This window comes from Babylonia areolata, chromosome 18 (genome assembly GCF_041734735.1).
Source record: "Babylonia areolata isolate BAREFJ2019XMU chromosome 18, ASM4173473v1, whole genome shotgun sequence".
NCBI lineage: Eukaryota > Metazoa > Mollusca > Gastropoda > Neogastropoda > Buccinidae > Babylonia > Babylonia areolata.
In genome coordinates this window covers 30316618-30333476 of record NC_134893.1, presented here as the reverse complement: position 1 = coordinate 30333476, position 16859 = coordinate 30316618, and the positions used below count along the sequence as shown (strand labels likewise).

Sequence of the window (16859 nt, the reverse complement as noted above, 5' to 3'; positions counted from 1 at the left end):
GTCATCGTTACAACCTACAATGGGAAGGAATAGTCTTTTTAAAGAAAAAAAAGAAGAAAAAATAGCCTTGAGCCTAGCAAGCAATCCATACAAAGCCTGGCTTACAACAAAGGCACAGTTGGTTTGACCTGGAGGTTGTGCTCAGGAAAGTAGGAAGAAGGGACACTGCTCTTTCCATAAATATTCCACAGGCTATACCGCTCTAGCCTCCCTCTCTCTCTCAACCTGTGAGCCACACCCCATTGACTTGTCAGACGACAAAAGACAAACTCTTTTAATCATTACTGAAAAAAAACAACAACAAAAAACCCCAACCTGCTAACATCATTATGTACTGTTCAACAGCAGCAGCCATACACTTGCACACTGATCATTACCAAGGCTTAGATGTTTCGACAGTGCAAACAGAAAGGGATTTTGTGTGTCTAAGAGCAACACACTAAGAGAGAATGTCTGGTGTAGGTGTGTGCGTGTGTATGTACATGTGTGCATGCATGCACATGTGTGTTCATGCTAAGAGGGAGAAGGCATGGTAATAAAAGATGAGTACAGAGAGAGACAGAGAGACAGAGAAAGAGAGAGAGACAGAGAGAGACAGACAGACAGACGGAGAGGCAGACAGTCATTTCTAATGGAGAGGGTGACAGTCACTTCTCCAGAGAGACAGACAACTGTGGAGGGTGGGAGGGAAACATAAGCTCTGGGAGGGAGGAAGGATGACAATTCTTGAAGGGATGGAGACAAGACAATCCTCAGATGGAAGGAGGGATTAAGGCAATTACTGGAAGGAGGCAATCCTGAGAGGAAAGGAGGCAGGCAGACAATCATGGAGAGGGAAGAAGACAATTATGGAAGAGAGGCTGGCAATCCTGAGATTGGAGGGAGGCAGGCAGACAATCCAGAGATGGAGGCAGGCAGACAAGACAAACATGAGGTTGAGGCAGGCAGACAATCCAGAGATGGAGGCCGGCAGACAAGACAATCATGAGATGGAGGTCGGCAGACAAGGCAATCATGAGATGGAGGCCGGCAGACATGGAGGCCGGCAGACAAGACAATCATGAGATGGAGGCAGGCAGACTATCAGGAGATGAAGGGAGGGATACAGACAATCCAGAGATGGAGGGGGGCAGAGAGACAATCAGGAAAAAGAGGGAGAAGGCAGACAATCAGGAAATGGAGGGGGAGAGAGAGACAATCAGGAGATCAGGAGAAGGAGAAGGCAGACAATCAAGAGATGGAGGGAGAAGGCAGACAATCAGGAGAAGGATGGAAGAAGGCAGACAATCAAGAGATGGAGGGAAGAAGGCAGACAATCAAGAGATGGAGGGAAGAAGGCAGACAATCAGGAGAAGGAGGGAAGAAGGCACACAATCAAGAGATGGAGGGAAGAAGGCAGACAATCAAGTGGAGAGAAGAAGGCAGACAATCAGGAGATAGACAGAAGAAGGCAGACAATCAGGAGATGGAGGGAAGAAGGCAGACAATCAGGAGACGGAGGGAAGAAGGCAGACAATCAGGAGACGGAGGGAAGAAGGCAGACAATCAGGAGACGGAGGGAAGAAGGCAGACAATCAAGAGATGGAGGGAAGAAGGCAGGCAGACAATCAGAAAATGGAGGGAGGGAGACAATGTGTGGAAGACAGACATTCCTGGAAAGACGATCCAGAGAGTGAGGGAGGTATGGAGGGGGAGGGAATCCTGGAAGGGAGAGAGTCAAATCTGACACAGACTGAAGAAGAATAACTGAACTTTTATGTTGATGACAGTAATGTATCTTACATCATTTATTCTGTCTAAAAATGAAATGTTAAAAAATCAAACTAAATATTTTTTTTTCTTATGTTCCCATTTCAAACAAATGCTGCTGAGCTCATCCAGAAATTCATAAACATTAGGCAACAGACTGTCTTACAAAAAAAACACACCCATGAAAACGTACACACACGCACACACACACAAACACACCCCAGTATGCATATAGAGTCTTCAGTTCGTGGGCTGGAAAACAATATGTGAACACCAAAACCATTAACAAAAATAAAGGCAATGAACTAAGGTTCATGCTCAACAAATAAAAAAATGCTGCATACAAAAATTACTTAAAAGAAATATAATAATAAATGAAAAATGCCTCCAACAAGGTAATGGCATCCACCAAACCAACCAACCTTACAGGGATTCATTGTTCATTACCTATGATCAAGTTAGATGATGCACACACTTAAGATTAAACAGCACATACAAAAGAATGCATAATTATTATAAAAAATTAAGCATTTGCTGCCTTCATGGTTATTTCAAGGACTGAAAAGGAATGCAACAAAGTAACTAACGCTTTGCAGATGACTACACAAAAAGTGAACATGCAGCATTAATCAAAGATGCTGGAACAAGTAGTGGAAGCATGAAAACTGCTTCCAAAATTAAGTTCTGCATGCTGCGTCTATGAAAGATGTCGGAACTAGCAGTGGAAGCATGAAAACGGCTTCCTACCTTCCCTGTCCACAGACAGAAGAAGACAAAACATGAACATGCAGAGAGTGTCACACTGTCCTTCCTCCTTACAATCTTTCCATTTTTACACCACACAGCTTTCCCCCCCAACATAAAAGACTGAGGCTCATTCCTTCGTGTTAAGATTTCAAGGCTCATGGTATTGTGAGGGCATGTCTTCTTAACCACTCAAGCTAAGCGGCAAAAATTGCTGTGTTGATCATTTCATTTCACTCATGAGACTTAAAAAGAAATGGGAAAAAAAGGGTAGAGCGTAAGAAGCTACTGGAAAATAGGAAGCAACAGGAGAATAAGGCAAAAATGCAAATGTCTTAAACTTGTTAATGCTGCTGAAAACCAAGTATGTGTAATTAAACCAAGTACATTTCAGTCTAAAAAAAAACAAACAAAACAAAACAAAACAAAACAAAAAAAAACCCACTCCAAAGCCAAACTGTCATTCACAACTACCAATTTTTCAACTGTGGGAGAAGGGGGTCGTGGTGGTATGGTGGTGGGGTAATGGTGTTAATCATAAACATTCCCAAACTCAAGACAGTCGTTCAGTAACCTGGTGAAGTAGGATCTGGTAAGTGGGGAAGGCAACACCAACCGTTCTGCTCTTCAATTTCTGGACACCTCCCCCACCTTCCAACAATACTTAACCCTTCCTATAAGATTCAATTCATGTTGACCCTGCTGCTCCAGCTTGTGAGCAAGTTCACAACTTTCTGATACCACTAGCCAGCAAAGCTGCAATCGATCAATTTCTTTTGTTGTTGTTGTTGTTGTTGTTGCTGGCTGACCTGGCAATGACCCAAAAGATCCAGACATGATTTAGAATTTTTTAAAAATGGAAGAAAATAAAAAGGCAACAGTCCTTTGTTCCCAGAAAGCTGTGTCCCAGTTTAAAAAAAAAAAAAAAAAAGTAAAAGAAAAAGAAAAAAGAAAAAAAAGGCAGCATAAAATTTTAAAAAGAAACTGTGAAAAGGACAATCTGCACACTTTGCAGGGCCATGTTTCGCTTTTTCCATTAATTAAAAAATGAGCTTTTAACAACCAGCTATGGAAAATTAACAGGACTTGAACTGAAAAGAGCACAGAGCAGCAGCAACCAGAAGCGGATGAGGGCGTCAGTACTACTGCAGTTCTCAGCATGTACTTTAGGTAGCCACTACCCATGCACAAGTACTACCACCTCTAAGGTGACTGAATGTTCATATTGCCTTGATAAAGCACACTCTGGCTTAACCTTTTCTCCCCTTTTTTTTTTCTTTTACTGTGGTAACTTTCTTTTTAAAGTTCAACTCCTGCATTTTAAACAACTGTATGAAGTGCAGTTCTCCTCACACACACACACACACACCAACCCTGATACCATGAGGAAAAAACATGAGAGATAGAAAATGAAAAACACATGGAACAAAAGCATTGTGGTTTGCCCAGCAGCTCTTTCCACTGAGTGCCCATGGAACAGGGACCATGAGCCAATGGACAGAACCTGCAGTGCCAGCTTACAGTGCACGTAAAGCCACTCAACAAGTCGGCCAGTACAGTGCAGTACAGCCCAAAGGGTGAAGGACAGGACAAAGAATCATCAAACAGAATCATCCGCTACCTTTCATTGCTCACAATTTCATATCAGAGCAACGAACTGGGCCTTTTGTTCCACTTCTTTTTCTATAAACCCAAGGAAAAATTATCCCAAAGAAAAAAATATGCAGGCTGCAATGCCAACTTTCTGACTTGAAATCATACTGAACTGCCAGGATGCTCAGAAACAAGATCAAGACTAAATTCGGTTTCATCAGTAATATACTGTGGATGATGTTCTTGATGTCATTTTTCTCATGTGGTGGGGGAGTGAAGGGGGCATAACTTTTAAATCACTACATGCCCACCAGTTCACAACTGTCCTTTGCCAACACTATTACTGTCATGAAATTTGTTTTCACTCACACACATATAATTACACACATATCAGGGTAAGCACATCTTCTCACAGATCAGATACTACACAGTAACAATGATGGTCGTGTGATCAGATACTACACACTAACAAGGCTGGTCATGTACAAGAAATGGACATTAAAAAGGTAAGAACACTGTTAGTAATGAACAGAAAATCAAACATTTAGATTACAACACATTAACATTGCTTTTAAAATGAATCACTGATTCAATCACCCAAAAGAAACAAAAAATCAGACCAACAGTTAAATATGTGAATGAAATAAACAACTCACTAACATGATCAATATCAACAAAAACAAAACCACTCATTTGGGAAACAACTCCTCTTACTCCCTCCTTTCAAATGACAGTTAAAACAATTCAAACATCACATGCATAATTTATGAACGCATCTCCACACCTTCATTACAACGCAGAGGAACGGTCATTTAGCAGTAGGTGCATATAACACATCCGCAGGGTGATGATTTTTCTTCACAGCGGAGTCATACTCAAGGCAATATGACGACTAAGCATGCACGATGACAAAGACTAGGAAAGAAGGAGAAACACAAAACGTGGGGTCACTGAACACAAGACCAGACCACAAGGAGCCACCGACTGCTCTACACGACACTAACAACAACCAGACTAGCTAGGCAGGACGGTGGGGGTGGGGTGAGCTACGGATGCCATCAACAATAATGCTCAGCTGTAAATCTAGCATACCTTCAGCAGCTTCAGACAAAAGGGGGATACTTGATGAAATCATTATAAAGTTTATTACCGTGATCATCATTTGTGCCAAACACTGATAATCCACCTGTAATAGCAAAAACACCACACCTGACATGGACAGCCAAGCAGGTAGTTTCTATTCTAACACATGCACACACGCACACACACACACACACACACACATACACACCCACGCACAGAATGGCAGTTTAGTTTTTGAGCAGCTGTGCATAAACTTAAAACTTACCCTTGCCAAAGGTTATGTACTGCTATAGTTCATCGTTTTCTTATCCAAAAAAAAAAAAAAAAAAAAAAGGAACTGAGAAAGAAATACCTAATCAATGCAAGACTTCCAATGTAAAAGACTTCCAATGTAAAAGAAACAGATGCTTTCAACTGTTATATACTGAAATTAGCGAAAAGCTAACCCCCTACTCTTACAACCCTCTTTCTGGTTTTTATTCTCTTTATTTTTTCTTTCTTTTTTTTTCAGCATTTAACAGGCATTCCATATGCCATTTGATCTTCGCTAGAGACCTAATAGCACTTTATGTAGTAAAAGCATTCTGTGTCCATGAACTTTCACATGAAACACTATCACAGTTTGCCAAGCTCTTCAGGAGGAAGTTTGTGAGTGTTAAACTGCAAACAGTAAAGGGGAGATAAAAATGAAACAGCAGCAAACCTATCCACTGAGTGCAAGCCTGAGTATTATGGGGAAATTAAAAAACAAAAAACAAACAAACAACAAACAATAAAAAAAAACCCAATCAATCAAACAAACAAACAAAAAACAACACAAACAAACAAACAAAAACAACAAGACAATCAAACAACCAAGTTTTAAGTACAAGCCATTCCAAAAAACCTGGTCTGAAAGCATTAGGACAATTAGAAGTGGAGTTTGTTAAAGTACTCGAACTTATGATCACAGGTGGAGTCGTGTCCCTTATAGTACCTGTGTTGATTTATGTGTGAGCACCTGCTTTCATTCAGAGATGAAAGACAGAAAAGAGGGACTAAGATCAAGAATGCACAGGTGGAAGGTGAGGACAGAAGGGAAATGGAGGGAAAGGAAAATGAGTGAGAGTGAGAAAGATACCCCCCACCCCCACCTCTTATACTGCCAACAGTACTTTTCTAATGTTTTCCACATTTCATTATTTTCAATGCTATGTTTTTCAAAGGCTAGCCCCAGATTCCCAACCTGTTTAATCTTTCCTTTCTTCAATTTTTTTTAACCACAGTGAATTAACAACTCATATTTTGAAAACACTGTCATATAATCAATCAACAACACGAACAACTTTATGTTGTCATGCTCTATCAAAAATCATTAACAGTGAAAAAAAAAGGGACAAATAAAAGAAAAAAAAGATAAAAAGAACATAATGCAGTTATTTTTCTTTTGATGTTGGCTGAAGACCCCTTAATTCATATTGGCTATGACCTACTTTATTCCCTGTCATCTCACCAAATCTAATGGTTCCTCTGGCACCTCCAAAATTGCATATTTCCCTTCTGATTTTACTGTCAAATGGACATACTGGTGACACATCTGCTTTAAGTAACACAGCACAAAAAAAGAGAGAAAAAAATATTTCCCACTTAAAAAAAAAAAATCTTACTGTCTTGACTTCTGCTCAGGTGGAAAGGGACCATCTTCAAGTATACTCACTCCACTTCCAGAAATCCTAAGACATTCCTGTTCTGTTTTGTTTTTTTCTTTTGTTTTTTTTCAAACCAACTCTTGCTTCTTTTTTTCAACAAATTTGTTCTCAAAATAATAAGAGATATTCCTTTTTGTTTCTTTTTATTTCAAACAAACAATTACTGGAATCCCAATGATTGATCTGTGAGGAAACAAATAAAATATTCACATCTCTATCATAGAGAGTCTATGACCTTTGATTAAAACAAAACAAAACAAAACATACATATCTAGATATCCCTTGCCATTTCAATTAAAATAAACATGTGTAGCCATATGATAAGCACACTAAATGTTGCTTTGTTCAAGCTTCACCACTGGCTGATATGACTGGGTGAATTCTGTGGGATGGAACAGGAGAAATAGAGAGAGGGGTACTAGCGCTGATGTTAGCATGCGTGTAGAGTGTGGCATGCATCACTTGAGAAACCTGAACCCTCAGTTATCTTTAATGACACTGGCAGTGCAAGTCCACCACTGTTCCAAATGCGAGGCACAAGGGGCAAAACTCTCACGTCTGGATGCCAGCCCAAGGAAACTTATACATGCCCACACGCCCCACACACATGCAACTCTCCCTTCCCCCACCTCTACTCATCCCCCAAAACTGATGTCTCAAAAATACATAAACAATCCTCAACATAACAGTCATTCTGTGTTTTACTGATATAACATATGGATTATATTTTTCAACTTTGCCAAACACAAAATATGTGATTATACCTATACAATACTGGAATAATGTTTTTCAACTCTGCCAAACACAAGAAAATAAGTGATTATATCTATATAATGTATGGATTATGTTTTCCAACTGTGTTAAACACAAAAAACCAAAAACCAACTGATGTCCTGCAGAATGTGTGGCAGTCAGTCTCACCAAATGTCCCCTCCATCGTGGGAGTCTTTTTCTGCCAGCTTTAACCAAGGAGTGACAGAGAAAAGATACTGTCACAGGCAAAAAAGGTAGTACAACCTGGAACTGACCTAAGTCTACTTACAGTAGAAGGCTAAAACAGTATTCACACCACAGCAATTTCATCACTGCAAGACTTGGAGCCACTGCATCAGAACTCTCAAAAAACAATGCGGACTTTAAAAAAACCAACGATGATGGATCCCACCAATAGAAACGACCCCATTATTACGTAAACCGAACATCATCTGTAAAATCTGAGATAAGAACTCACAAAACTAGATTTTTTCGGGTGTGTGAAAGTTATGAAAATAAAGATCATGAAGAGCACACATATAAATCTTTGTTTGTTCTGATGCAAAAAAAGAAAAAAAAAGTTCATTTGGAACACTCCCCTTCACCACCCCCACCCCTGCTAAAATTTGCACACAAAAACACAAAAAGAAATCATGTCATAGTTTATTACTGCTGTACTAAAAAGGACATGTATGAAACCTCTAATCTGTGTATCCAGTATTATGCCTCTAAAAAAATGTCAATGCACAGAGAGAGAGAGAGAGATACTGAGAGAGACAGAGATAGACAAAGATAGGCAAAGGCAGGCAGAGAAAAAAACAACACCTGCTAACACACTATACCCTCAATTATCACATGCCCCTTAGACCTTCCTCCAAACACTCAATTCCATGCCCCTTACATGCCCCACCCCTTTTCCCCACACCCCTCCCTCCTAGCACTCTCCAAGTTTTCGTTGGGACTGTTCAGTAAATGCAAGCTGGTCAACAAAGACACACTCATAACCAACTGGACTCCATCAAATATCAGGGAGTATTAGAATACACCGGTGTACTCTCTGGGCCTTGCCTCTAGCTCTGGCCTTGGGATTATATAATGTGTATACATATGCATCAAGACAACAACACAACAGTTATAAGGGAGTAGACAATTAAAAAAAGAAGAAAAGAAAGAAAGAAAAAAAAAGAAAAAAGTTGATCAGTGGGTAGAACTGAACTAGGCACAGAGACACAAAGAACAGGTATACCTTCAGCAGCTTGAAAAGACAAAAGAAAAAAAAATGGGGGAAAAACAAGCAACCATTAGTTTTGTTGTGCCTGGCAAAATAAAAATACACATCAATTCAGTGCACAATTACAGAAATAGCTTGAATGTGTAACTTAAACAGGGAAGAACAGAACTCAGAATTCAGAAAGACTGAGAGAGAGAGAGAGAGAGAGGGAGAGAGAGAAAGTGAGAGAGAGAGAGAGAGAGAAAGGGAGAGAGAGAAAGTGAGATGGAGAGAGAGAGAGGTTGGCAATGAGGCAGAAAAAAATAAAAAGAAAGACACCGAGCAGACAGAGAAACAGACAAAGAGAGATTAGGGGGCAGAGAAAAGAAGACCATTCAATCAAATGTTCACAACATGGAGAAGAAACACACAGAGAAACACTCACGGTCAAACTGCAAAGACAATCACAGACACAAGGGTGTGTTACACTTTAATCCCCCCCACCCCCATTTAAAAAAACCCAGTCAAACAAAAAACACAAAACCCCCATCTCTTGAACATTGTCAATATGCATAACTGGTGTTACACTTCAAGAACAATAATAAAAAAACACACACACACATACACAAAAACACACATATCCAGAACATCAAGACATGATAATTATGCAGAAAGGGTGTTACACGTAGTAAAGATTCCAGAAATACACACGTCTAGAACATTATGAAAGAGTAAATATGCATGATGGGTTCCACACTTTAAGAAACCAAAATGCACATGTGTAGAACATTATGACAGAGTAAATAAAAGTCTGCAAAAACAAATGAATACACAGTGACATCCAGATTCACTCAGCATAAATGACATACATACAAACACCACATATGAATTATATCGATTTGTGGTCTCGTCTTTCTTCTTTTTTTTCTCTCTCTCTCTCTCCCCAAAACACAGCATACACAAAACAGGCACACAACATCAGACGAAACACAGGAAAAGAAGCATTGGATGATAGAAGAACAGAGAGAGGTTTCTGGGAGCCAAATGTTTTGTCCTTTCCTCCTACTACAGCACTGCTAGCGCCGCATGCTCCAGAGATCTTCAGAGTTAACAGCATCTGCCTTTTCTGGCATATAAAAAGCCAGCTCTGCACACTTTAAAACAAAAAAACAACAGCTTGCGCTGTTTGCTCTCAAACAAAATCGAACAGTCATCCTTGATGTACACGATCATTGCAGCAGAAAACAACTGTTGCAGTGTTGGTTGGTTTGTTTATTTTTATCTTTCTTTGGTACAGTCATTCGACCCAAGGTGATGGGTGAGTGAACTTCCTAAGCAGCCTTCTAACTCTTGTATCACGACCTTTTCTAAATTTTTCCAGTAAATGTGGTGTAGTGTGTATAGATCTGTCTGCATGCTCTGATACCTTCATGAAGCAAAAACTGAAACTGAATGTCCTTGGCATTTCAAATTTACAGTTACACAAGCATCCCTGATGAACAAAGCCTCATTGATCATCATCATCTGTCCTTTACCGTGATAGCCAGCAGCTTTCTAACAGCCAGGACTTTACCACCACTGCTGAGAACACCATCCTGCACTGAGCAGGAGCGAAGAACACAAAACAAAAACCCAAGTTACACAGAAGCATTTCTTGCTGAAACAGTTTAGGAGGGAGAATAGGGATTAGTATGCAATGTCAAAATAAGTTTTTTGGGGGGGACAGAAATGAGAAGTGGCAAGGCAACTGGCATTGAAAATATCCATATGATGCTGAAAACATTCAAAACAGAGCAAAAGTGCCATGGGGTTTAAAAAAAAACCCATCAGAGGGAAAAAAAAATTTTTTTTGAGAGAGAGAGAAGTGGCAAGGTGGATATAAGGGAAAAAATAAATGTAAACACATCCACACTGAACAGCTTTCAGTACAATTCTAAACACATCAAAACATACACTCACAAACACCACAGGTCAATCTGATTACCAGTCCACTGACAAAAAACTTTGCAGTGCTACACAGAATATAAACTGCTGTGCCCAAAAAAAATCTTAACTAGAATAAGAATTATTCAAAGTTTAACAAGAAAGAAGAACACAGCAGTTGGACAAGGCAAATCAGCCTACCTTCAAATGATTCATCACCCTCTGTAACCAGTTCATCATCAGAGCAAATGTTGAGGATGTTCACCAACATCTCTGTCACTGCAACAATATCACACCCACATCCACACAAACATCAGAAAACAATTCCATGCATAAAACAAATCACATAAACTCTAAACAATATAAAGAACTGTTAGAAATGCACAATATTTTGCGTTCCAAACAACCTGTTACTGTTTCAAGTTATACCTTAGATTAAGTATGAAATAAACACAAAACTCAGCACAGTCCTCCATCTTAATTTGTGAGCCACATTTTACTGCATGCACACTCTAGTGCACTCTATGTATACACACATACTCATAAGCATACATACACACATACTACACACACACACAAAAACAACAAATGTCAAGTCCAACCACAGAGCCGAGAAGAGTGACATTTTTCTCCGTTCAAATCTCTGTGATCATACAGACATGTTGTTTCCAGCACACACACACAAACCTATCACACACACATTGTCCACCCACACAAAGATGAGGAGAGAACAGATCCTTTTCTTCATACAGACACATCTCCAGTTTACAGCCCCCCCCCCCCCCTTCCCCCCCTCCACACACACACACACTTTCACAAGAACAGAAACCCACTCTCCCACCCAGCCCTGCAAAGCACTGACCCTTTTCTCCCACGAAGGGTAAGGACCATGTGAAGACATCCATGAAGTTGGGCAGCCAGTACGGGTGAGGAGAGCAGTTGAACTGACGGATGTTCATCACATTGTTTTCATATTTCAAGATAGCAGCTGCACACAGGACACACATATATTATAAAATTTGCACACACACACACACATACACACATGCATTCCACACATATACAAAATACATAGAAAACACTAAAAGAAATACAGATAAGGAATTTTTCAATGCTGAATAAGTCAATTATAAATATCCCCAAGGAGAATATGGGTGAGGGAAGAACCTGCACGATCACTGCAAATTCTCTGAGCAGAAGTCTGACAAGCAGACCACAACAGCAGCCAACAGCAAAGTAGGCGGCACACACACACACACACACACAAACATGCATACAAAAACTCACATTCACCTCTCTCAACATATGGAATTCACTGGAGAAAATCTGTAATGCTCTCTCCATGGAAAATGTTTCAGATCTGTTTTCCTTTTTTTTTCTGTATAAATGTATTTTTGTGTCTTGAGCAGCATCAAGCTTAGAGTAGTGCCTTAACCACGAAGCCACCACTCCATCAAAATCTTCTGAACACTGTCAAATAGTCTTAGACCCTCTCTTACCTTTCTTTTCTCTTTCAAACTAATTTAAACAACATAACAATAAACAATCACCAACATTCCAAATTTTTAACTCGTGTCAAGAACACAAGCTAGCCTCCACAGTGATGTCAGCTTACCTTTGTTATTATACACATCCAAGTAGTTTGGAGCAGAGAATATTGTTATCAGGGATGGGAATCCTGTTGTCTGGCTTTTTCTGTACATACGATACCTGCACATAAAATGAAACATTACAATTACTCACCAAGTTTTTCAGATGAAACATGAACCTCTATCCTCTCCTGAATACTATTTTTTTCTGAAGTTTGCTTCCACATACTGAAAAAGTGAGCTAATAACTAAATTTATAAGCTGAATTATTGCACCCCCAAAAAATATCAAACACAAGAATATACAAAAAAAGGAGTGAGACAGAATGACAAATGACAACGGCAAATGTTTTACTAAAGGTAAAATAGATAAGCTTGTATTTAATGATAATAATAATAATAATGGATGCTTATAAAGCACACTATCCAGAAATCTGCTCTAGGTGCTTTACAAAAACACTTTTGTTTACATAACACATTACATCGATGTTACATACACACACAAAAATGTGACTAAACACACACACAGACAAACACACAATGGATATATACATTTTAACATACACTTGCCAGAGAGAGAGAGAATATTCAGAAAGTACTAAAGGGGAAAGTTTGTTTGATATGACATTTAAACGCGGTAAATATGAATCATGTGTCCAAAATAAGGACTGTAATTTAAAATGGCTACATATCCAGTATATTACAGCAACAGATTAAGCCATTTATATATATACATATAATACATTTATAAAGGTACAATTTTGAGAGAGAGAGAGAGAGAGAGAGAGAGAGAGAGAGAGAGAGAGAGAGAGAGGAAATAGAGGAAATGTACCACAGATGCTTACAAGAGCCCTGCACAGAAGCCCCTGGCCTCGGACCTCCCAGAGAGAGAGAGAGAGAGAGAGAGAGAGAGAGAGAGAGCGCACCTGTTTTTTTTAAGACTGAGAAAGAGAATACACACTGTGACACTGTGTATGTGTGTCAGTGTGTGTGTGTGTGTATGCTTACCCAGCATCCTGTGCTTCATGCGCTCTGATTATGGACAACAAGTTGTTCTGTTGCAAGAAATCACAACATGCTGCATAGCTGAAACATACCATCACCATCATGAAAATTCATTCATCGTCTTGAAACAACAACAACAAATGCACATTACAAATCAACATATTTGACAGTTTTCCTTTCAATGAAATTTGTTTTTTGTTTTTTTCTTTTTAAATGTTATTACAACCCTGAACAGCATCAATAAAAGCCAACATTTTGCTTGAAAGCTAGTTTTAGTCTATGCAAAGCTAAACTGATTTATTCTCAACTCTGGCCTGAGGAACATTTATCAAAAAAGTCTGCTGGTGTGGTTGGCAGCAGTGATGGAAATAATGTGTTTTCCCAGAAAACTACAAAACCTTTCAGCTCATAAGGAAGTGTACAAGCTCAAAAAGAAAAAAAACCAAACAAAAACAACAGCAACAACAAAAACCAGCAACACTATTATTCAATTTTTTTGTGAGCCTCCAACAGTCCACTGCTTTGTCAAGGCATTTCTTTGTCTCTGGACACCAAAACATACAAACATGTGGGAAATGGACAAGTCACTGAAACAATGTGTCCTACTTGCAGCTCACCTGTGGATGACTATAGAGTATAGTTGTTTTTTGTGTGTTTTTTTTTTTTTTTTTAAGTCATTTTGTTGCTGCCCCATCATCTGCACGGTTTCAGTGGCATTACTCATACTCTCACACCGCTCATTCTGAGTCCTCCTTAAACGGCATCACCCAGATTTGTCTGCTGCAGTCTCAGTACAGATTTTTTAAAAATCTCTTTTAAGCAGAGAGCTTCTGCTGTAGCTTTGCTAAACCTGTTATATGTTTTGGGATTGATTCTTTGGTATGCTGACAAACTCTGAATGACTCATAACAAGAGGTGGAGATAAGTATGCAAACAGTTTGTTTCATGTCAGATATTTTAAGAAAACTCAAATCCTGGAACTGTTCCATGTATTCATTACAGACAGGCAAAAACTTGATTTTTTTAAATCTATGGTGAGACCATTTTTGAATGGGCTTAACTCTGCAGCAAATCTGGCAAAAAGCATAGCCTGCAACACTAAAACAGCAGCAGCTGGCAGAACAACACACATGTATGAAAACATAAATGCCCAACATCACATTTATCCAAAATCACTCTCTCCTCTTTTACATCATGCACATTGTTCCTACAATGGACAGCAAAGATATAATGCAGTCCACTCATGCTACAAACCTGTAAAAATATGAGCAACCCCGGACAGTGTTGTGTGAGAAGTGTTCTGATGTTTTCTCATTGCCAAAGTCTTCCAGAGGATCTGACCATAACAAGTCACACATCGGGCCAAAAGCAGGCGGCTCCTTGAAGCGATCCAACTGGAGAAAAAACACAGAGGTCGAGGTATATCAATTGGAATTATTTTCACTTTACAATCAAATGTGTAGCACATTTTGCACATATGAAGACAAACATTTGTTAATTTCCAAGAAAAAGCATCATTACAAAACAAAAACATTCATATATGCTACAAAAAACAACAACACAGCATTCTAATGTTTACCAAAAATACTAGACATCAGGAGCTTTACCACTGAATCACACTTTCAGATGTCACACCATCCATTTCAGTCCCAAATGACCAGAGTTAACAATTCTGACGCTCATTTTCACACAACAGCGGGATCATACCTTTCTAATGTCTTCAAGGTTGTGAATTTCTGGTGAGAGGCCCCCGTGTACACAGAGAAACTGCTGGTTCATTAAAGCGGACAGGGGCAGGCAATCAAATGCGTCCATGCAGGCGTCGTACACCCTCTCTGTGTACTTGATTTTACCTGCAGTCACAGCCACACACCACTTAGATTCCTTACTTCAGTGCCTGTCTCTTTGCAGGAAGGACTGCACTGTTTTCTGCTAACTTCTGTATATAACTAAGCGGTATACTCAAATATGGCAAAATCAGTTATCTGTCTGAACATTTTTAAAGAAAAAATGATCACTTCATTGTGTTACTTGTATGTCAAATCTCATGTTGCACTGACGCCAAACTTTCAGACTGATTTCACTGTTGTTCAGTTTTGTATGCCTGTTCTGATTCAACAAATACAGAACACCACACAGCCAGCCCTACTTACAAAGAGTAAGAATGGCTCAGTCAGAGAGACAGATTCAAATCTAAAAAGTGTTGTGGCTTTACACTTCATCCCAAACTGGAAACATAAAAAAACAAACACTGCTATCTGGGTGTTAACTTCTGTGTCAATTCAAATGTGCATAAGTTTATACTTTTCCTTGCTTCCAACATATACAACCAACCAAGAGAGAAAAAAATTGCCAGGAAACCATCAAAACTGTAAACAGGGGAGAAAGCCAGGGCCAAGAATTTAAAATTTTATTTTCATCATGGCACTGGTAAGTCTAATTATTTTCTGGTAAAGCTTCCAGCAAAGAAGCTGAATTGGCAACAACAAAAGAACTCTGCAAAATTAAAAAAAAAAAAAAAAAATCAAAGTACAGCTGCTGCCAAAAGAGCAGGATACCAGGTATCATGATATATCAACATTTTTCTTTTCCTGTTAGCCACAAATAGTATGTTGCCACAAAAAGCTACAAGCGTCTAATATCCAGGTGGAAAAATATAAGAGAATCAAGGTCTTCAAACACACACACACATGTATACACACACAGGGTTCAGGTTTCATGTTGGTCATTGACACATACAATTCTAAAATGACCCACTGATGTGGCAGCCAGTCAGTCACTTGACATTAGTTTTATAGATAAAAAGAGAGTATTTTGTAAAGGAATATTTTACCTTCTTTGAAGTTTAGTGTACACTGTTAAAATTCTACTGTCAGTGTCACACACACACACACAAAAGGGGAAGAATAAAATAAAAAAACAAAACAAAAAAGAGAGGAGTACTCTGTAAAGGAATATTATACCTTCTCTGAGTTTCATGTACACTGTCAAAATTCAACTGTCACACTGTCAGCTACAAATACATTAACTGACGAAGGGATATACACACTTACACCCACACACGCATACAATCACACACACACATGCAAACACACAGACGCACACACAAACACAAAAGCACAATTGGTATTACCACAGAAAAGAATGGGAAGTGAGAAAAAGGTCTTACACTCTTGCTTGAATGTGAAGTACTCTGTTAGATGTCTACATTCATGGTTTCCTCGTAAGAGGAAGAAGGTTGTTGGATACAAAATTTTCAGTGCCCACAGGTACAAAACACACTGCAAAGCGAAAAAGAGCAGAGTTGCTGAAACACATAAGGTTAACATGTTTAGACTAAAGAAACATCCACGTCTCATTACTTTTTCAATAAACAACCCCACAAAAGCCTGTTGTGATAATAATGTCACACATGACTGATCAAGGCTACAAGGTTGAGTGAGAACTTGTGACACACAGTTCATCTGTTGTGAAGCTGACACCAACACACGCTAACAGCAAGCACACACACACACACACACAC

At 39.2% G+C, this 16859-nt stretch overlaps 1 protein-coding gene across 3 annotated transcripts in view; it reads right to left on the bottom strand.

Moving 5' to 3' along the window:
* LOC143292644 (protein phosphatase 3 catalytic subunit alpha-like) overlaps window positions 1-16859 on the bottom strand; it is a 47653-nt gene that overhangs the window by 21539 nt on the left and 9255 nt on the right. For 2 of the 3 annotated variants that reach the window (XM_076603134.1, XM_076603136.1), the window contains exons 4-10: window positions 16506-16617; window positions 15044-15189; window positions 14591-14730; window positions 13340-13417; window positions 12359-12453; window positions 11606-11731; window positions 10945-11022 (exon numbers count right to left, since the gene is read on the bottom strand). In XM_076603134.1, coding sequence (XP_076459249.1) covers window positions 10945-11022; window positions 11606-11731; window positions 12359-12453; window positions 13340-13417; window positions 14591-14730; window positions 15044-15189; window positions 16506-16617 — 775 coding nt within the window. Of the gene's footprint in view, window positions 1-5236; window positions 5273-10944; window positions 11023-11605; window positions 11732-12358; window positions 12454-13339; window positions 13418-14590; window positions 14731-15043; window positions 15190-16505; window positions 16618-16859 lie in introns of all 3 variants that reach the window. The other variant, XM_076603135.1, reaches the window with a different exon arrangement.